At 43.8% G+C, this 21,120-nt stretch overlaps 1 protein-coding gene across 4 annotated transcripts in view; it reads left to right on the top strand.

Annotated features, from left to right (window-relative positions):
* The window catches only part of APBA2 (amyloid beta precursor protein binding family A member 2), a 52,655-nt gene that overhangs the window by 20,857 nt on the left and 10,678 nt on the right, over positions 1-21,120 (top strand). For 2 of the 4 annotated variants that reach the window (XM_081964855.1, XM_081964856.1), the window contains exons 2-8: positions 7,613-8,604; positions 12,835-12,915; positions 13,519-13,555; positions 16,232-16,377; positions 18,526-18,561; positions 19,666-19,752; positions 20,621-20,806. In XM_081964855.1, the coding sequence (XP_081820981.1) occupies positions 7,642-8,604; positions 12,835-12,915; positions 13,519-13,555; positions 16,232-16,377; positions 18,526-18,561; positions 19,666-19,752; positions 20,621-20,806 (1,536 nt within the window). In that variant the 5' untranslated portion in view covers positions 7,613-7,641. The remainder of the gene's footprint in view (positions 1-7,612; positions 8,605-12,834; positions 12,916-13,518; positions 13,556-16,231; positions 16,378-18,525; positions 18,562-19,665; positions 19,753-20,620; positions 20,807-21,120) is intronic. The other 2 variants (XM_081964857.1, XM_081964858.1) reach the window with 2 other exon arrangements.

The raw sequence follows: 21,120 nt of genomic DNA, 5'->3' as shown, positions 1-21,120 counted from the left end.
GCTTGGATTAAGTAATTGGTTGATTATGTGCCATCAAGTCAGTGTCAACTCTTAGTGGCCACATTTATAGATTTTCTCCATGATGACCTGTCCTTAACTTAGTTCTTGAGACCTCCCAAAGTCTTGTTAGTCAGATTAATTATAAGGAAACAAGGTTAGGTTATGGAATCTTGGAAGCTAGATACATTCAGGTGGTCCCTTCAAAGATGTCTTTGAACCTCTTTCTAACCCTCTCTTGATTGAAGATCCCCATTTATGAGATAGGAACAGAAGGTCCGTTTCTTCTCACTCTACATTGTTCTACAAATGTCGCTTCCCAAGTTCAAGAAGTTCCAGGACGCTTGAATAAATCAAAAGCTATTTGGGAATTTGAAAACATCTCAGAGGCACATTCTCGAAAACAAAAAGACTTCCAGAAGTCACCTTACTCATCCTACTTACCTTTGACCTTGTTTCTGTGGGCAGGTGGACCCAATTTCCAGCAAAGCACTGGATTGCTGTTGCTCATAATTTTTGACTTCAACTTCTCTTTGGGCGAGAAACGGTGTGCCCTTTCCTCCAGTGCTTAGTCGGCGTGGAAATTCAGCTCCCATTGGTGGTGAGTGGTGTGCCCCATGGGTTCCCGGGTTCATACATTTTCTTGCCAGAGATGAGACATGGGAATCGTCCCTTAGGAGTGACAAAACAGTATTCCCTTCTGCAAACCTCTCCTCCTTCTCAGCTAAAGGCCCATTGGATTTCCTCTGGTATCCCTTTTATTTGCTGGGATTCCATTAAAATCTATGTGTGGTCTGACGATAATGGCTCTTTCCTGCAGAGATAACTTAAGGGCCTGTAGTCTACTGACTTTGTCCAATAGCAGTGTATTAAATGGTAACCAATACAACTAGGAAAAAAGTGGGATTGGTTGAGAGAGTGAGTGGGTATTTTTTTCCCAATCTATAACTGCTGTCACGCTGGGGTTCAGGATCCCGGACAGCGCCCCGAGATTCGGGGTAGCTGGTGAAGTATTTTAAGGTAGATTTGGGTTACTGTCAGGGTTCCAAATAGCATCTGAAATAAAATCGGAGTCCGAGGCAAAGGATTCCTCAAAGTTCCAAATTATTAAGACAGCCATGTTGGCACATCTGGGAAAACCTGAATCTGAAAGCTTCCCGCCCAATCTTCCAGTGCCATGAAGACAGATTCTTCCCATCCAGTTCCGGCCAGGTGCAGAGACAAAGATGACCTTGACTTTCTAAGAAGAATGTTATTATGGCTACACATTACCCAACTTCACATAATCCCCCCTCCCAGTTTCCTGTGATAGAGAGTGTGGCTGGCCTGAAGTCCCAAAAGAAAAGATGGTTTGCAGGCATGACAACCGCCTCTGTACTTGCAGTCTATTTCTTCTCTGCTTGCAAAAATCAAGGATAAGCTTGCAGCTGGTAAGAAAAGCAGTGTCGTCTTGACTGAGAATTGGTATGTTTGCTACGTAGAGTTGAGATCAAGCAGCTTCACTCCTCTGTGCAAATTGGGATGTCATATATAATAAGATCTGCAGAACCAATATTTTATTTTATTTTATTTTACAAAAAAAGATCCGATTTCATGGGGACAGGACAGGACAGTTCGCTACAGCTATCATTTTTCATTGCTGTCTCCACAATGGCTGACTGGAAATGGCACAGAGGCCCTCTTGTTGGTTTAACAAGAAGGAAAACTGTCACTGAGTTTGGTGGTGGTGGTGGGGGAATGCCACCTTCGTCATGCCTGCAAGCCACCTTTTCTTTTTGGACTTCAGGCCCGCCTCACTTTCTACTAGTCATTTTCTATTGTGGGAAAATGGGAGGGGGGGATTATACAGAGTTAGGTGATATGTAGCCATAATAACATTCTTCTTAGAAAGTCAAGGTCATCTTTGTCTCTGCACCTGGCCGGAACTGGATGGGTGGAATCTGTCTTCGTGGCAGTGGAAGATTGGACCATGTGATGAACTTGGGGGTGTTGGGGAGCGGGATCTTGAACTTTCAACTGGGTGGGAAAACCGGGAAGCTTTCAGATTCGGGTTTTCCCAGATGTGCCAACATGACATCTCTAATAAAGTGGGACTTTGAGGAAACACAAGCCTTGGAGTTTAATTTCGTTGGGGGTGTTTTTTGGAACCCTGGCAATCTTTTATTCAGGTTTGGCTCTTAGTTTTCCAGTTGCACATGTGAAATCTTTATTTTAGGAGTTGAATAGTCTCGATGGGAAGAGATGCAATAAAAAATACAGCCTCAGTGCTGATTGGATGCGGAATGTGCCTCAAAGTAGAAACATCAGCAGTTGCTGGGGGAGAAGCCAGCTAAGAAAAGAGCTGAGCTAAAAGGGAAGCTGGCATAGACTCTTGCAAGACTTTCTCTAAAAATGGCAAAATGAGACTGAAACCATTTTACACCTCAAAATGCTGGAGAAGCAGGAGCTGGTGTCTCTCTCTCGTTCGTGTGTCCCCTACACAACGTACTAGGCAGGGACTTCTAGACATGACTACAATTGGGACTGGAAACCCTACACCACTTCAGACAAATACCTATCCAATCTCTTCTTAAAAACTTCCAGTGTTGGAGAATTTGCAGTTTCTGGTGGCCAGTTGTTCCACTGGTTCATTGTTCTCACTGTCAGGAAATTTCTCCTTAGTTCTAGGTTGCTTCTCTCCTTGATTAGTTTCCACCTGTTGCCTCTTCTCCTGCCCTGGTACTAGATCCAGGGAGATGAAGGGAATCAACATTTCATGGATCTGGAATCAGGGAAGCATGAAAAGCAGCAATTTGCTCCCAGAACCACAGCGATCATTTCCCAAACCCCGAAGGGATCTGCATCTTTTCCAAAATCTTACTGATTTACCTTGGACCAATGCAATAATGCAATGCCATCAGAAGCAACCTGTCTCCTTTCATCGTACGGCTCTAGATAAGCTGCCGTGGTCTTCTTTTTATGACAAAGGGAATCTCGGTGGCAAACGATTTAGGCTTAAACAGAACATCTCCCCTCTCCCCCAAATCACCAAAGCAAAAATATTTTGAGGTGTGAAGGAATCTGCCAAGCAGATACACATTTCCCCTGCTGAATAGGAAGGGGGCAACGGCCCTTCTTGGCCCCTACGGTGGGCTGCTTTAATTCCTGCTCTCTCTGCATGGCTTCTCCGATAAGGCCAGGGAATCTGGGAATCCATCCCCATCGTTCCTCATTGGTATGCACTCCGTGTCGACTGGTTCAGGCTGTCTGAACAATTTTTTTTATAAAATCCCGATAACAAGGTTACCTTTGTCATCAAGTCGGGGGAGTGGAGGTAGATAAAGAAATATAAAATCAAGAGCTTTTTCAGAGATCAAAGAAGGGCAAACCACCTTGAAATTAATTTCCTGTTAAGGAGACCTCAACCTCTGATTTCTTTCCTTCAATTATTGACGGCTTTTATGACCGCAAAAGTTGCAAAGCTTAAAACAGGAGTGTTCAACCGTAGCAACTTTGAGACCTTTGGAATTTAACACCCAGAATTCTGGGAGTTGAAGTCCACTGATCTTAAAGTCACCAAGGTTGGACAACCCTGGCTTAGGTAGCTTCTCCACCGCAATTATCTTCGGCATCTGCTAGAGTAGACCATCCAAGAATTTGGCATGGCTTGATTTGATCCATGAAGCTTCTTTCTGGTAGAGCATTGGAATGTCTGACTCTTCCTTCCTTCCACTGCTCCACTTTGACCAGTCAAACTCCATGGAATTTTGGCCACTCTAAACTCTTAGTCATGCAAGGACTCCATACCACGTCCGTGAAAAAGTCCCTGCCATCTTCTTCTTCTTCTTCGGAGAATCTCTGAAGGCCTCTTTCTTTCCCAACTTTTTGAGAAGAGCGGTTGATAGATCGGTAGGACTAGCTTGGAAATAAGTGATGCTATGCTTTCTGGGCCTACTACCTGCCCAGAGTTGCTTTATCGGTGAGATGGGCAGCATATAAATTTAATTATTTTTTTAAAAAATACCTTGCATAGATTTTCTCCAAATTTGGGGATCTCCAAAGACATCTCCTCCACTTCAATAGTGAACTTCCTACCCAGTCAGGTTTGATCGGCTGCTCAGCTGGTTCCAATTCATCAAGTGCACATATATTTTCCCACAACATCTACAAACAGGGTGCCTATTTTTGCATTCTCGCCTGCCCCCTGACCGAGGAAGTTGCTAGCTGTTGGAATCAATTATATTTCAGTGACAACTGAGGGAATAATTGCTGGCTTGTAATGACCGTTGGTTCTGTACAACCTAATCTCCTAAACATTGCTTGGGAGCAAAGCACGAAAAGCCCACTCCAATTCCAGCGCGGTGATGAAATAATATAAATGCAAATGCCATCAAATTAAATTAGCCGGGTGATGGTGTGACAACGCAAGAGACACCATAGCAAGGGCGAAGTTGTCGGCTCTGCCTTGAGAAGCTGATTTTTCAGCTCTATTGTTTTGAGAAAAGCACCATCGAGGTTCCAAATAGCATCCAAAATTAAATCAGAGTCCAAGGCAAAGTATTGCTCAAAGTTCTACTTTATTAAGAGAGCCATGTTGGCACATCTGGGAAAACCTGAATCTGAAAACTTCCCGGTTTTCCCTACCCAGTTGAAACTTCAAGATCCTGCCCCCACACCCACAAGTCCATCACATGGTCCAATCTCCTACTGCCATGCTGGCAGCTTTCACCCATCCAGTTCCGGTCAGGTGCAGAGGTGCAAAGACAAAGGATGACCTTGGCTTTCTAGAAAGAATTTGGTTATGGCTACATATCATCTAACTCCATACAACACCCCCCCCCCCCAATTTTCCCACAATAGAAAATGCATAGTAGAATAATAGGAAGTGTGGCAGGCCAAAGATCCAAAGGAAAAGATGCTGCAGGCCTGACAGGCGGCCTCCCCTCAGAAGAAAAGTGTATCCTGTAGAGAGAATAATGTGGAGGGTTAACCAGACAAGGATGACTTCAGACACCATCCAGAAAAAGCAGAAGAATGTTGAAAATCTTATAGTGTGGGCAGTGGGGGAAGAGATCCATGCTCTTTGCCAACTTTTGTCCCAATGCTTTCATTTTATTACCATTTCTTTTAATTGCCAAAAAATGGGAAACTTATGGAGCAGTGAGTTTTTTCCTGCTAATGATGCAGTCTGTTCTATGAGACCATCTCATTTCTGTGCCTCGAATTGGACTGCAAAGAAATTAAGAAATCAAATTATGCATTGATTTCCTTTAGTCTCTTGGATGCATGATTCAGGTATAACTAATCGATAAGACTTGTTTTTAATTGCTGTGCAATTATCATTTTTGGAGGGCAGTGGGAGTTAATGAGAGTCTGCCACTCTCTCATTGGAGAAAAGCTTTTTTTGTTTTTCAAGAATCATAATTCCAAACCTCACTAAAGAAAGAGGCCTTCAACTCCGTTTCTTCTGGCAATGCAATTCTCTCAGCAGCAGTGCTCTGGAGAGGGCCAACAAAGGCCAAACTGACTTGGGTGCATTCACCCTGGGCAAAGCAACTTGAGCTTTGGTGTGCAAAATGATGCTGCTGAGCTTGGAGGAACGTGAGAAAAACTCTCACATTTTCCTCCTGATTTCTGTATGGTGCAATATTTAGTTGTTTGTTCATTTAGCCCATTTGTATGGCTGCTCATCTCAAATATGTATTCCCTGGTCTGCTAACACTACTAAAAAACAAGATAAAAAACCATGGAAAAAAATTACAAATATTATATATATAGCCTCTGAGAAAATAGCACTTGCCAGGAGAAATAATAAGAGATTGTTATTTCTCAACTCAACCCAACCCAGCTCAATTCAACCCAACCCAACCCAACTCAAGCCAACTCAACTCAACTCAATTCAACCCAACCCAACCCAACCCAACTCAATTGGTCCTGAACTAGAAGTTTCCTTGTGCATGATTAGACTTCCCTTAGTCAAGATCCAGGGTTGTTCAGGTTGAGGCCATTAGGTAAGCCAAGGCAGTGATTGTGTGATATTTTTGGGGTGACGGAAGATGGGGAGTTTCACTGCTGCATCTTTTTAACTTCCCACAGTGCCTGAAACAACTTCCTGCGAAGCTGATTTAGGGACAGGCTTAGTCCTGATTCCTGCTGTTTCCCCCAGATGTAGGGCCAGGATTTTAGGAAACCCAATTTATCAATGTCTGTTTTTATGAAGAGCCTCAATTATCATTTTTTATTCCATTGAATTATTTTAATGGGTTACGTTTTTCATTATTTCTATGGATTTTCTACGGATTTTTTGTCAGACAGAGTTATGTATTTAAGATGGGTGGGTATGTACATTTTCTAAAGAAACAAACAAACATTGTTTCTAGGATCAGAATAGTTGTGGTATTATCCAAATAATGGAATGATAACCCAGCAATGGGCTTATAGGTAAACACCTCTGAATCATATCTTAAAATGAAATACAAAAAGTCTTTAATTGTCTTGTTAGCTTTTGTTTCTTCTACCAAGTTTCCAGGCCTCATTGAGAGTGACACCTTCCCCTTGCTGATTTTTGTTTTTGTTTTTAAAAGCCTCTTGGGCTAAATGAAAACGAAATTTAAAGAGTTGTCAACTTAAAGAAGATTAAAGGGTCCAGTAGCTTTGCAAGCCATTATCGGTGAGAATAACTAGGAGTCTCATTAGTATTTGCTGTTAAGAATCTCAGCTTATTTTCCCTTTTTAATCACATTTATGGTGATAAATCAATATTGCCTTAAATGGCACCACTTGATTTAATACGAAGATTCTGCACCAAGCTCACTGGGGCCGTGTCCCCATCCGTGAGAGTTTTGAAACCGTAATTGAATGTGAAGCTTACCTAAGCTTACAATGATGCTATTCCCTGTAGTCATAATTGTTTTGTCACCTTTTTTTATGCTCTTCACTCCTTTCTAATGCATGAACAGGGGGTGTGTATTAATTTTATGGAGACATATGGCGAGTGAGACAAGATGCAGCAGAAAGTCACGTTTTCTCTACTCAAGAGATCCCTCATGATGTTCTTCAAAATATAGAACGGTGTCTCTCCAACCTCCATCCTTTTGATGTGCCTCATATTTTCTGGGGGAAGGGCATGACTAATCTTTCAGTTGCAGCCAACTTCTTTTTCTGTGTTGGGTGGGTTGAGTAAGAGCTCCTCAATTTGAACTTCATTCAAAGATGGCAGGCCATTTTGTATGGAAGCGTCTTTACTGTTTTAACTTACTGCATGGGTGAAGCCTCATAAACATCTAAGTAAGGTCTCTGAGGAGAGTAGAAACTTCACTTAAGGCTTTGGGGGCCCCTAGACGTGTATAATTTCTTTTAGGTTAAGCCATTTCAGTGTGGAATTTTTCTTCTCATTACTGCTTGGATTCCTTCACAACATGTCTCACTATAGCAAAGATGGATCATCCTAGAAATGTTTAACATTCTCACCTGTTCTTGTTATTGGAGTAAGTCATGAAACCTGGTTATGAATATTGCAACCCACCTCCCTGGATAAATTGAAACCCTTCATTTTAGCACAGCCTGGTAGCCTTGTTGCTCTCGTTTTGGACAATTCTTAAATGTCATTCTTATTTTCGTTTCACTCTTTCCGCAGCCAGTGCAAAAAAATGTCTGCCGTCTAAGATGTCCACCATGGCAAACAGGAAATGCCAAAGCACCACGGCGACCATGCTGGACCACCGGACAAGAGCCTGCCCTTCTTCTCCCCATGGCCAAGCAGCCGAAAAGGACAAAAGTACTTTGCCTGGGGAAGACTACGTGGAGAAGGTGATGGACGCGGTATCAGTTGGTCAAGGTAGCTTTCCCCCCGTCGACTCTGAGCATATCGATAACAGCGAAGAGGGGAACTCTAGTTCGGATTATGTCAACAACACTTCGGAAGAGGAGGATTACGATGAAGGACTTCCAGAGGAAGAGGAAGGAATCACCTACTACATCCGATATTGTCCGGAGGATGACAGTTACCTGGAAGGGATGGACTGCAACGGGGAAGAATATGTCCCCCAAGAAGAGCATCATGTAGAGACGGATGAGTGCCAGGAAGCTATTGAGGAGGGAGAATGGGTGGAGACCAAAATTCAGCACCAGGATAACGTGGCCGAAGCGGTGGGCTACCACGAAGGCTGCATCCAGATTTTGGAAAGCGAGGTGGCCTGTCTAGAAATCCAGGATCAAGATGAGAGCCTCCAGTATTGCCATCCCAGCGAAGGGGGTTACTACTCCCCGGAAGCCAATGGCAACTCCCGCCGGATGTCCCCTTACCATGGCAGGAGTGAAGAGGGGGACCTGGAAGAACAGGAAGAAGACATCGACCAGATTGTGGCAGAGATCAAGATGAGCATGAGTATGAACAGCATTAACAGCTCATCGGAAATGAGCCCGGAACATGATGGGACTGAAAACGTGCCCAATGACTATGCAGAGGCGTGTACCAAGGGAGACTCCGGCCACGCAGCCAATCGGCATCTGGGGCGGCCCAAATCCTTGAACATCCCTCCAGCCTCTAAGCAACTCGGAGATGCCCCGAGAGGCTTCAAAACCAAGTCCAAGACTCCAGAGGACAGGCAGAGCTGGCCACAAGAACAGGTGAGTCAGAGGTCTTCCTTCTTTGCCGAGGGGGTTCAGGCCTCCTGGTAGCATAACACAGGTAGTGTCAGGCGTGCCTCATTCAATATCAATTTTCTAAATAAATAAAATTGTTCTGGCATCATGGATCCCTGTTGGAGACCTTCGCAGGTTGGTTTCTGCAAAGCAGAAGAAAGTGGGGGAGGAAGCCAGATTCACTTAATGACCGCAGTGATTTGCTTAAAAACCATGGCCTTAAGAAAGGTCTTAAGCAGAGCAAAACTCATCTAACAACGGCCTTGTTTAGCAATGGAAATAATTAGGGACTCACTTATTGTCCTAAGTCAAGGACCAACCTGCTCCCTCTACGAAGGTCTTCCTACCTTCTTTTCATGGGTTAGAAAAGATCTCCTTCTGGAAAAGAGAGCCGGGGGGGGGGGGAGTTAATCTACCTTTTAACTGCTGTCAACCTTCTAGATCTCCGGGGAATATAAATGTTAAAATCAATCAGAAGGCCTGCCGTTAAGGAACTTACAAATGTTCCCTTTGAAGTTCTTTTTGAAAAAATTGGACTGAGCGCCAAAGAATGGAGGCCTTTAAACTCTGGGGATGGAGAGGAAGACTCCTGCATTGAGTCCCTTGGACTGTAAGGCCATCCAACCGGTCAGTCCTAGAGGAGATCAACCCTGACTGCTCTTTAGAAGGGTGGATCCTGAAGAGGAAACGTAAGTTCTTTGGCCCCCTAAGGAGAAGGAAGGACTCCCTGGAGAAGAGCCTCTTGCTGGGAAGGATGGAGGGCCTTCTTGGAACTGCTGAGAGGATTGTGTTGTAGACTGGAGACAGATGAGGTTGTATTCCCCCCCCCCTCTTTTGAGAGAGGGCTGTTCCGTTTTGACATCGATGGCTTTTCTTTCAAACTAGCATTCTTCTCTGTCCAAAGTGTGGACCTTGCTGTTTTCAAAAGAGCGGGCTTTGTCTTTTAAGTGCAGAGGGACTGCTGAATCTTGTCCTATTGGGCATGTTCTCCTATGTTCGCCCATCTAATGGAAGTCCTTCTGGGTTCTCAAACATTCAGAAAAATGGAGCCAGCTTCCCCCCTCCCCCGTTAGAAAAAAAAGGATGCTCAGAATTTTGCCATCCATTTTTGTATGTGCAGCTGTTGGGGAACATCTGTAGTCAGTTTATTAGGGTTGCCATTTTGGAACGTTATTTTGAAGGCAGTCATATTGAGTTGAGCAGCTCCGGCTCCCAAGGAAGATGTCTGTATTCCAGGCGATCTGAGCTGAGCTGAGCTGGTCCTGATAAAATCTGCGCCCTCCAAATCTCATTTTATTTATCCATGGGAAGCCAGGCTGAATTTCCCCTAATGATTATTAAAGCTGTAATTGCATTTGGATGTCTTTTGTTTGCACTTGAAACTCTGCTCAGCGGAGGCAAAATTTCCACTCTGTACATCATTGGGACTCATCATGAATTCCTGGGATGCAGGCGAATGGATAGACTGCAAGAAGGAATTAAGGGGAGGGGGAAGGTAGGTGGGCATCTATGCTGGAGAAAACATGCAGCCTTCTTTGGTGACTTCCCATCACTTCATCTGCAGTGAGGAAGTTTATTCCCCAAAATGTTGAGTCCAAGATCTTTCTAAGGTGAACTTCAAGAATTGCAAAATGATGGAGTAGCTCTAAGACTCTTCTATCAGCTCCTTGGTGTTTCTCCTTCTCCTCCTCCTCTTCCATCTTCTTCTCCTTCTCCTCCTCTTCTGTCTCCCCCTCCTCCTCCCCCTCCTCTTCTTTCTTCCTCCTCCTCCTTTCTCCTCCTCCTCCTCTTCTGTCTTCTTCTCCTTCTCTTCCTCCTCCTCCACCTCCTCTTCCATCTCCCCCTCCATCTCCTCTTCCATCTCCTCCTCCTCCATCTTCTTCTCCTTCTCCTCCCCCTCCTCTTCTTTCTTCCCTCCTCCTTCTCCTCTTCCTCTTCTGTCTCCTCCTCTTCCATCTCCTTCTCCTTTTCCATCTCCTGCTGCTGCTCCTCCTCCTTCTCCACATTATGGTGCAAAGTGCTATCTAGGGAGGAATTACCAGCAATTATTTTGATATATAGACCACCATGCTATAAATACATGTTTTTGCCCCAGAAAAAGGAAGCTTCACCATCTCTAAAATAGTTCTACAAAGAAATTAATTGAAAAAGGATAACAAGGAAACTGAAAGGAGCCTTCAGAAAATGGAAGGTGTTGCCCAGTTTCCAAATAGAGCATTGGGGGTCTGTCCCAAGAGAGTTAACAGCCTGAATGCATAATAGTTTGTTGGAAATAGCAAATCTTCACTTGATGACATTCTGTATACAAAGCAAAGAGACGGGTGGGGAGCAAGGGAAAAATTGCCCTATTTTTCAAAAGCAAAGAGAGAAGAACTCGGTTTGAAATTGCACCTATTAATCAGCCTTGGTTTTACAATAACATGACATGTTGAGTTTCCCATGGGTAGATTGGAGAATCGGGTATGTTTGTCACCTTGTTATATATCCATTAATTAATTACAATTATGCCAGTTTGGTAGCAGCTGATATGATGCATTTGTTCTTTCTCTACCTGTCTTATCTGTTTTGAGGACATCAGTGGCTTGGCTCACAGTTAAGGTGAAGCCATTCTTTATTGCAGTGTTTTTCAACCTTGGCAACTTGAAGATGTCTGGACTTCAACTCCCAGAATTCCCCAGCCAGCATTCGCTGGCTGGGGAATTCTGGGAGTTGAAGTCCAGACATCTTCAAGTTGCCAAGGTTGAAAAACACTGCTTTATTGAACCACAATTTATTGAATAAGCCATAAATGGCTGGGCTTATGCAACACATTAAGTTGAACCCAGTTAATGCCAACGTTATTTCAAAGGCATCTGTTAACACTCCATATTTAGGTGTGTGTGTGGGGGGGGACTTCTGTGATCCATGGATCTGCAGGTTGCAAAATTACAGTTGGGGGAAAACGGTGGTTTCATATAGAACTCAATCCAATCCAGTTTCTAAACCTGGTCTATAAAGATACACCAAATGAATTATAACCCAACCTGCCATGGCTGGTAAAGAAAGGGAGAAACTCGGCTGTTGGGCACCCCAAGACCAATATATCTGCTGTCATTCCATCCTGTAAATAATTCCCTCCTTCTGCGGTCACCCTGCCTCTTTGATGTAATGCTGCCTGCTCTCAAAGTAATCTGCGGCTGCCAGGCAGTGCCGTAGACGTCTTCTACATATGACCTCTGTTGCATGGGGAGTTTTTCCATGCATGCTGGTACATGTTGCACTTACAACCGAGCAGGGGGCTTAGAGTTTTATTTTATTTTATTCCCAAGCGAGGATAAACATGATCAAGGAAATGGAGAAAGTGTGTCAGGATTCCGCCTCTCTGCCTTGGCGGAAAGCGTGTGGCTTTCAATTAATGCAAATCTTTTAAGACCTAGATGTTCTGCATAAATTTACCCCCTCCCCACCTTTGGGTGAGAAGGATGCTGCTTGAAAATCCTTCTCAGGATCATTCTACAGAAATGGACTTTCACTGGGGAGATCTACTCCTTCAGTTTTGTGCTGAGGGGATCTTCAGAGGAAGGAGATTGTCAATCAGGCAAGGCTCATTTAACAACAAGGACAGAAGTTCTGGTCCCGGTTGCAGTTGTAAGTTGAGGATTAGCTGGGGTCCATCAGAGATGGCAATTGTTCTGGGGCACTGCTGGATGTGTTCACATAACCATGGTTGAAAATCCTCCTTCATACAAGAGGAATGGATGGAGGAAAGAACTCCTCGCCTTATAGACAGTTGGGTGACTCAGGTGGGAAAGACCTCCGTGGATCCTGCCAAGCAAAAGTAACTCCATGATGTATTTCCCCTTGACATTGGAAGGCCCACACTTTAATTTGCTCCTTCCCAAAGAGAGTGTGGGTTGTGTCACTCTGAACTGCGCTAGCATCCATTCGACAAATCCACAGGGAAATATGGAATTCAGAACTAGTGGAAACGGCCATCTATCCAAGCGCTTGATGGAACCTTAAATCTTTCTTGTGCTGCTCAACCAGTCAACGCATAAATCAGTTCTTATTTCCACAGCAGGAGCAATAAAACTCACAGATGAGAGGCAGTGATAAATGATGTTAGCATTGATTCTCTTCCTCCTACATTATTGATCGCCATGGTCTCTCTCTCTCCCTCCCTCCCTCCCTCTCTCTCTTTCTCTCTCTCTCTTTCTCTCTCTCTCCCCTTTGTAGGTGTGCAATGGCTTAGAACAACCGAGGAAGCAACAACGCTGTGATCTCAATGGGCCGATTGACAACAACAACATGCCGGAGGCAAGTCCTGGAATCTAAGTAGTTCTCTCTTTTTCCTCCTCTCTGTTTTGTGCTGATCCAAAGCTGCAAAATATTGTTGGTCCACCTGCACCTGTGTTTGTGTGTGTAGATGTAGGATGTACCATTCACGGGGGTGGGGGCGCAGTGGGACCTAAATTGATCAAAACAGAAGTGTAATGTTATCTATTAATAACAAATAGATAGATGAGAGAGACAGAGAAACAAAGAGAGAGAGAGACAGAGGGAGCGGGAGGGGAAGAGAGAGGGAGAGATACAGGGACAGAGAAACAGAGAGAGAGAAAGGGAGGGAGGGGCAGGGGAGGGAGAGGGGGAGAGACAGAGGGAGAGGGAGGGAGAGAGAGACAGAGAGAAAAAGACAGAGAAACAAAGAGACAGAGAGAGAAAGGGAGGAGGAGAGGGAGAGTGGGAGAGAGAAGAAGAGAAAGAGGGAGGGAGATACAGAGAGAAAGACACAGAGAGAGAGAGAGAGAGAGAGGGAGGGAGAGAGGGAAAGGGAGAGAGGGAAAAACAGCTTCCTTGTCTGGCATGATATTAAGATTCAAAATGATCAATCCCTCTTTTATCATTTTTATCCCCTCACAGACCAAGAAGGTCCCATCTTTCCCAAGCTTTGTGGATGGTAAGGAGCCTCCCGCTTATAAAGTTTATGCTTCTAAGAATCCCACCACTGCTAAAGAGATTCTCTTGGAATTTAGAAAGTTCTCAATAGCCATGATTCTGTAACCAACAGAGTTCCCTTCTTTGTCCTAAAGCCTAGCTCTTAATGCAACCGTACATCAAAGAAACGGGCTTTTTCAGAACTCTCCCACTGTACGGGGGTTCAGACCAAGGCTCCGTATCCCCTCCCCATCCAGGGTGCTTAAATATTACTTTAATAACCAGCGCAGGCATGTGGCCTAATGAAATTTAAATGTATCCCTCTGATGGATCTTTGCTGGGAATCTCGGGGTTTGTAGGATGCTTCGCTTCACCCATGTCTCATTTGCAACGCTAGAGGATTTAGCTCTCTTGTTAAAGTTGAAGGCTGAAGGAAAACCTCTCATTCCCCCCTCCCTGCATGAAGATAAATGGACATAATTGAGGAAAGGGCTGCCTGGATTGGAAGGAAGCCCCGGTGAGAGTAAGAGAGGCTGATTCCTGGGTAGAAATGTGGGGGGTTGCAACATTGGCTGAAAAGGCCCCTGTGTCAACTCCTAAAGTTGTGATTTATGACACAGACTGAGGGGAGGGAAGGAACAGGGGTAAAGTTCAACTATAACTCAAACAAAGCTTAGATGTGACTCGAAAAGGCCTTGCCTAATGGTGCTCCTAATAAATGTCTGGTTTTGTATTGAAACTTGGCTCGATACTAATGAATCAATTAGGGCATTTTTAGGAAACCCGATACCCTGGATTCTTTGCATGATAGTCGTACTTCACAACACGGAGGCTTAGAAGCCCTCCACCTGTTTCCACTGTGGTGGAGGTCCCTGGATGAAGGTCTCCCCTGATGCTGGGACACAGCTTGGCCAGAATCAGTAAATGTCTTCTAGAACTCCCCGCCTTGATCTTCCACGCTGTGCAGAAAGAGGGCGGGTCTCCCAATCCATTGAGCCAAAAGACTTACAAGACTCACCCAAATAGTTTGGTAAAGATTCCCCACTTTTTGCTTCATCAGTTCCCATGGTTGGGGTGGGAAGAATGGTTTTGGTTTTCCAAGTCCTTTAAGAAGGCTTGCTTCTCTTTGCCTCTACCTCTGGAACTTGTGATCTTCAGAGATCTTTGACTGCCTCCATCAAATGAAAAGGGACCTTGTTGCTTGGGTCAACAAGGACTTCTAGGGGATGCCATCTTGGGAGTGAGAGCTCTATTTCTCCCAAACGGCTCAGTTGAGCCTCTCCTCAGATCTCATTTTATCCCCAGACTGAGATAATGTTCGTTTGTTCAAGCTTTCTGCTCAGCACAAAGTTGGCCTAGAAATATTCTTAAATGAGAAAAAAACCAAGACTGAGCTTCCTCACCACTCCTTCACTCTGCTGTGCGCTCCAGGATTTGACATCTATAAATGCAACCAACCAACCAGCAAATCAAGTGTTCGGGAGCTCAAGGTGAGCCCTACCAACCTCCCTAGCAACTGATTTGCTTGGATAGTACCAGCCATAGCTTGGTCTGCCTCTCCTTTTCTCTGTGATACCGTACTTCGCTTCTTGAGACTGTCTCCTGCTTACTGCCTTCCCATTGACAATGGCCTCTCAAGCTGCCCAGTCCTGCTGTTTGCCAGGCGGTGCTCTCCTGCAAAGGTTCTTTTAGAAAACTAGGAAACCCAAGTCAAACGGATGTGAATGCTGCTCCTCTTTTTCTAATCTTGACATGCTTAAATTAACAGGAACAATAACCAGCTAAGCAACGGGGGAATTTCCCGCGCTGTTATTTCTCCTTGGGGAAAAGCATGTACCTCGCATAGGAACAAGCCCTGAGCTTGTTGTGAGTTTAAGAGAGGGGAAAATATGTACTTTCAGGAACCTATTCGCAGAGCCAGCTGGAATCTGTCTCTTCATTTACCATGTCTCTTCCCCTGTGGTTTTATTTTATTTTTCTCCTTATGAGGACAGCGTTTGGCTGCTCCTGCAGCAGGTCTCCCTGTATCTACAGTTGCATTGTTAAAGGGAAGAAATTTTCCTTGTCTTGTCACGGTCTTAGATTGAGAGATGATAGCAAGATCTGTCAGGGTGCAAAAAAATAAATAAAAATCAAGCTTCAAGCCATCCCAAGATTACACGTTCTCCATTTCATGACTATCTCAAGGATCTCTTCTTAATTCTTACAGCCACAGATTTAATGGGAATAAGCAAGAACAAAACTTGAGTAAGATGAAATTTGATAATTTGTGCTATTTTTTGCACTGATAATTTTAATAAAACAATAAAAGTGACTTGGTATTTAGTATCCAGAACAAAAGTACAAAATGTCCATGAATTAATTATTATTAATTCATTAATGTCTATTAAGAGAAGAGGATATAGGATTTGTAGCAATAGCAATAGCAGCTAGATTTATATACCACTTCATAGTGTTTTTCAGCTCTCCCTAAGCGGTTTACAGAGTCACCCTATTTGCCACCAACAATCTGGGTCCTTGTTTTATCGACCTTGGAAGGATGGAAGGCTGAGCCTGTCAGGATCGAACTCCTGGCAGTAGGCAGAGTTTGCCTGCAATGCTGCACTCTAACCACTGCGCCACCAAGACTCTCTTGTAGCTCATTCTTCCTCTTTGGCTGCTTCTGTTTCAGACATAATGGCCTCTTCTCTGTTTTTAGTTCCAGGTCCTTGCGAGCCCGAGGACCTCATTGATGGCATCATCTTCGCAGCAAATTACTTGGGTTCTACGCAGTTGCTCTCCGAACGCAACCCATCCAAAAACATCCGGATGATGCAAGCCCAGGAGGCAGTCAGCCGCGTCAAGGTAGGGTGAGAAGGACCAACAGCCTTCGATGACTGGGCTTTCTCTCTTCGGTAAGTGTAGGGGTCCCCTTGCTGCAGACAATCAATACAGACAATAGCTTTCCAGGGGCTTTGACATCACCATCGAGACTAGATTCAGGGATCTGGGTTTGTAATGAGCCACAGTGGCGCAGTGGTTAGAGTGCAGTACTGCAGGCTACTTCTACTGACTGCTTCTTGCCTGCCTGCAGTTCGAATCTCACCAGGCTCAAGGTTGACTCGGCCTTCCATCCTTCCAAGGTGGGCAAAATGAGGACCCAGATTGTTGGGGGTAATATGCCGACTCTGTAAACCACTTGGAGAGGGCTATAAAGCACTGTGAAGATATGTAAATCTAAAAATCCAGCCTGTTAATTTTAATTTTAACTTATTTTAAATGTATTGTTTTTTTTAAAATTCGGTTTGTTTTTTTGGATATGGATTTAATCTTTTTTAACTTTTGGGATGTGTGTTTTTTAATGTTGTACGCCGCCCTGAGTCCTTTTGGAGAAGGGCGGCATATAAATCCAAATAAACCAAACCAAACCAAACTAAATGCTATTGCTTTTGCTAATACAGCTCTAAATCAGAACAAAATCTGAATGGGACATTAATTTATGTTCTGGAGATGAGCCCTTGATTTCTAAAGCATATAACATGCTACTCAAGATGAACCCAACCGATGAATATGTTAAAGAGTATATAGTAAACGGGCAAAATTCCTTGGGTATAATATAATGCTAGATCAATGGGAGAATGTATGGATGATTGAGCTAAAATTTACATTAAGTTGTAGCGCGAGAGAAAACTTTTATAAAATGATGTATCATTGGTGCTTGACCCCAAATAGACAAGAGAAAATGTATAAAGGGATTTCTAACAAGTGTTTGAAATGTGGTCAAAATCCAGGTTTGTTTTATTATATGTGGTGGTTTTCAAATGTGTGAAAAATGTAAATATTGGATAAATCTAAGTGACAAGTTTCTCAAACTCATCTCAACCTAACTTTTCTAGAAAGTGGCAGTCTGGATGAGACAGCTGTAGATTTTCCTATGTAAGGATATGTAGGGAACATAATATCGTCCCCATATTTCTTAAGTCCAATTTGATGCACTGATTCTAATTCTGTGGGTGAACTCATAATGTTTGGTCCACCTCCCTTTCTGTAACCAACCACTCCCATGGATGGCCGTGGAAGTATGATTCAGTTCAAGCTGTTTATTAAGAATATATGGACTGCCATCTCTTCCTCTCTTTGCACTGTCTAACACACTTGGGTTGTGGGGCTGTGATGCTGCCCTTCTCCACGTCCCCACTGTAACTGATTCTCAATGAGTTTGGAGAAATGCAAGACAACATGACCCCAAAAATAAGTTCTACTAGGTTTTCTGGACTCCTGGAGGAGACACTGGATGCGGTCGCTGTTTTTGGTAGCAATCATATCTTTCTTAGTTGCAATGCATGTGGCCATGTTCTACCCTAGGACTCTTGAACTCTTCCACTGAGCATCACTAGAGTTGGGTGACCAATAACTTTCAAATAATTATTATAATAGAATATTCCCCAAAAGAATATTCTCTGTAAATATCTCCCAGGTTTTGGTGGCTCGGCTTGGTCTAATCTCACAGGTGGCTGCCATATTCAATGTTCTAGAACTGAAGTCACCAAACTTTAAGACTTGTGGACTTCAACTGCCAGAATTCATGCTGGCTGGGGAATTCTGGGAGTTGAAGTCCGTAAGTTGCCAAGTTTGGAGACCTCTGTCCTAAAAAACCTGAAATTCTGGTTTATTAGAAGCAAGCAAATATATTCTAGAGAAATAAGAAGATCAGTTAATGTTGGAGAAGAAGACAAAAGAACAGTGAGTTTTGCCTCCCTCTGAAATGCTCACTTCATTCTCAGAATGGTGCCTGCGATCCCCACCCCACCCCCCTCCCAGGATACCCTTCTGTTAAATTCCCCCTTGACATTTTTGGGATCCCCGAAAGGAGTGATTTCCAAAATACTGTGCTAACTCCCTAAGATGGTTTTTCCCCTCTCTTCTCCTCCCCCTCCCCTTTTATGCATTTGTCTGTTTCCCTTTGATTTATGTATTATTTATTTATTTTTAATGCTTCTCGTTCTCCCCAAGAGGATGCAAAAGGCAGCTAAAATCAAGAAAAAAGTGGTGTGTAAACTGTTTTTCTTGAATTCTAATGTCTGTTTCACATTTTTGGATTGCTTTTGGCTTTTTCATCCCCCTCCTTTAACCGTCCTTGTGCATCCTGTTGTGCTTCTCTGTGTGGAAGTTCATGGAACCGTAATATGAATCTTTTGTGTTTATGTCTGTATCAACCTTCCTAAAACATATCGGTCTGGTTGGAGGGATGGAGGCCAGTTGGTTTCATCGGAGAACTTTCCATTTCTCCCCACATCTTCTCTCTGTGCTACTTGGACATTTTTTCTTCCTTTCTTTTTAAATTTTTGCTATGCTTCAATAAAACTTTTCTTTGGCAAAAGTTTCTTTCTGTTGATACCTTCCAAATGGCTCAGAGGAACAGCCACGATTTATTTTCATTTCACAATGCTATCTCCTCAGTCTGCCAGCTTTTCCTTTCTTAAGGTCAACTTGCCTTAGTTCTGAAGATTAGGTTGATGGAAGTATGGGAGAAAAAAGCAACCAGGACGGATTTTTGAGTGAAATGGCTGGTGGGGAAAAAAACCCATACTGAATGGAGCTTGATTCTTAATGCTAAACTCCAACTTTGTGCATCCTACATCAACTTTGGGTTTTTAATAATGACAAAAATAAATCAGAGTAGATCCAACAAGTCCTGTATCTACCCATTGGTGGTCTAAAGGAGGAAAGAGCCAAAATGATTGTGATTTTTAAGTTTGGTGATTACCCTAAATCTCTGTGGAATAATGTCCTCTTTATAGAAGTCACCTCTTGATCTTTAAAAAGGTTTCTGGGTTTCAGCCTCATCCAATTAATATAACCATTCCTGCTGGAGATCACTACTACAGAAGCAAAACTTCCAATTTAGAATCTCTCTTGCCTTGTTCCCCATCTTTGCTAAAGGCAGAACTCCGAAACTGGAAAGTTAATTTGTACCGTCGAAGCTTTGCATGTCTTTTTTTGAAACAAACCATTCCAAACAGTTGTTCTGTGTCACAGTAAGTCGCCCAGTGTGCCTGTTGTATGTCCCATCATATCAGAAGTAGTCTGTGAGGAACCTACTCTTTCCAGAACCTTCTTGAAGTGAATTTACTACACTCTGTCTTTTTTTAGACTTCTGAAGGGGATGCCCATGCTTTGACAGAGGTGGACCTGTTCATCTCCACCCAGAGGATTAAAGTTCTTAATGCAGACACCCAGGTAAGCAAACAGACCCATCACTGCAGCATTGATTACAGGGCCAAGAAATGATTTTGATGGGTCAAAGTCTAATCTCTGCAATGTTTCCGCAAGTGTCCCACTCAGATGTCCTAGAAGAGCTAACGCTTTTTCTTCTGCCAGCCTGTTGGTTGGACAGGAAAAATGGAGGAAAAAGAAGATAGAGGAGACCAACTCCCTGCCCAAACTTGGCTGTGAATTTGTCAAAAGTCAGACTGGTTTTAGGACAGCTGCCCTCCCTCATTCCAGATGAAGTTTTGGATCTTCACTGGAGGAATTCTCCATCCAGTGTGGCCTTCCCTGGAGAATTCCGAGAGTTGAAATCAGATGGAGAAAGCCTGGAAAAATGCACTGATTTGAGCATTTGGCCAAGAGAAGATGCCTTGCATTTTATTTTAGAAAGGGTCTTGAACACACATTCCAAACCACTTCCATGTCCTGTAACCATGAGAGTGGACCCCTCGGCCAACTAAATTTTTGGTTTTCTTCCATATATTTATATTCCTTCCTCAATCGCAATCCCACAAGCCAAAAAAAATAGCCAAACATTTGCCAGTTTCTGGCCTTTTCAGCTGGTTTCTGGGCAAAAGAACCTATAGGAATGCAATGATTTCTTTAATGACCACTTCAAAAAAATGTTGTAAACTGGGGCCAATCCCTTGGCTGCCACGACATACAACTTACTCACGACAGAAATTCCAGGCTCCTTTACCGCCACAAGTCAAGAACTATTTGTATTGTATTTTTTCCTCTCTGAACCTTTTTTAAAATTATTATTACTAATTTGCATGAACCGGGAAGGAAAACAACCTTCCTCAAGTGACGGGGGAACTTTGTCCCCTTCTTCTAGGAAACCATGATGGACCATGCGCTGCGCACCATCTCTTACATTGCGGACATCGGCAACATCGTGGTCCTCATGGCCCGCCGTCGAATGCCTCGGTCAGCATCGCAGGACTGCATCGAGACGACTCCTGGGGTGCAAGAAGGGAAGAAACAGTACAAGATGATCTGCCACGTTTTCGAATCTGAGGATGTGAGTGAAGATCACCTGGGCTCTTTAGCTCTTTGGACTTGGCCCTGTGTCTCCAAGGGAGACGTTTCTTGCACGCCTCCTACCTGGTCTTCTAAATTCAAGATGCTGTGTGTGTGTGGGGGGGGTCTTCACATAAAGAAGTAATTCTTTTACACCTTCGCACAGATTTCTCTTTGCTGCAGGTCCTTAGTCACCATGTTTTTGTTGTGGCCCACCAGCGGCCAGTGGCACTGGTGGCAAAGTCGGACAGTGAGGAGGTTGGGGAGGAACCTGGCCCAGTCCTGGAGTCTGGGGAAGACTCTGAGGAGGGCTCT

Source organism: Natrix helvetica (genome assembly GCF_964273705.1).
Source record: "Natrix helvetica genome assembly, chromosome: 12".
NCBI lineage: Eukaryota > Metazoa > Chordata > Lepidosauria > Squamata > Natricidae > Natrix > Natrix helvetica.
The sequence above is the reverse complement of the archived record's forward strand: the minus strand, read 5'-3'. Positions and strand labels throughout refer to the sequence as shown.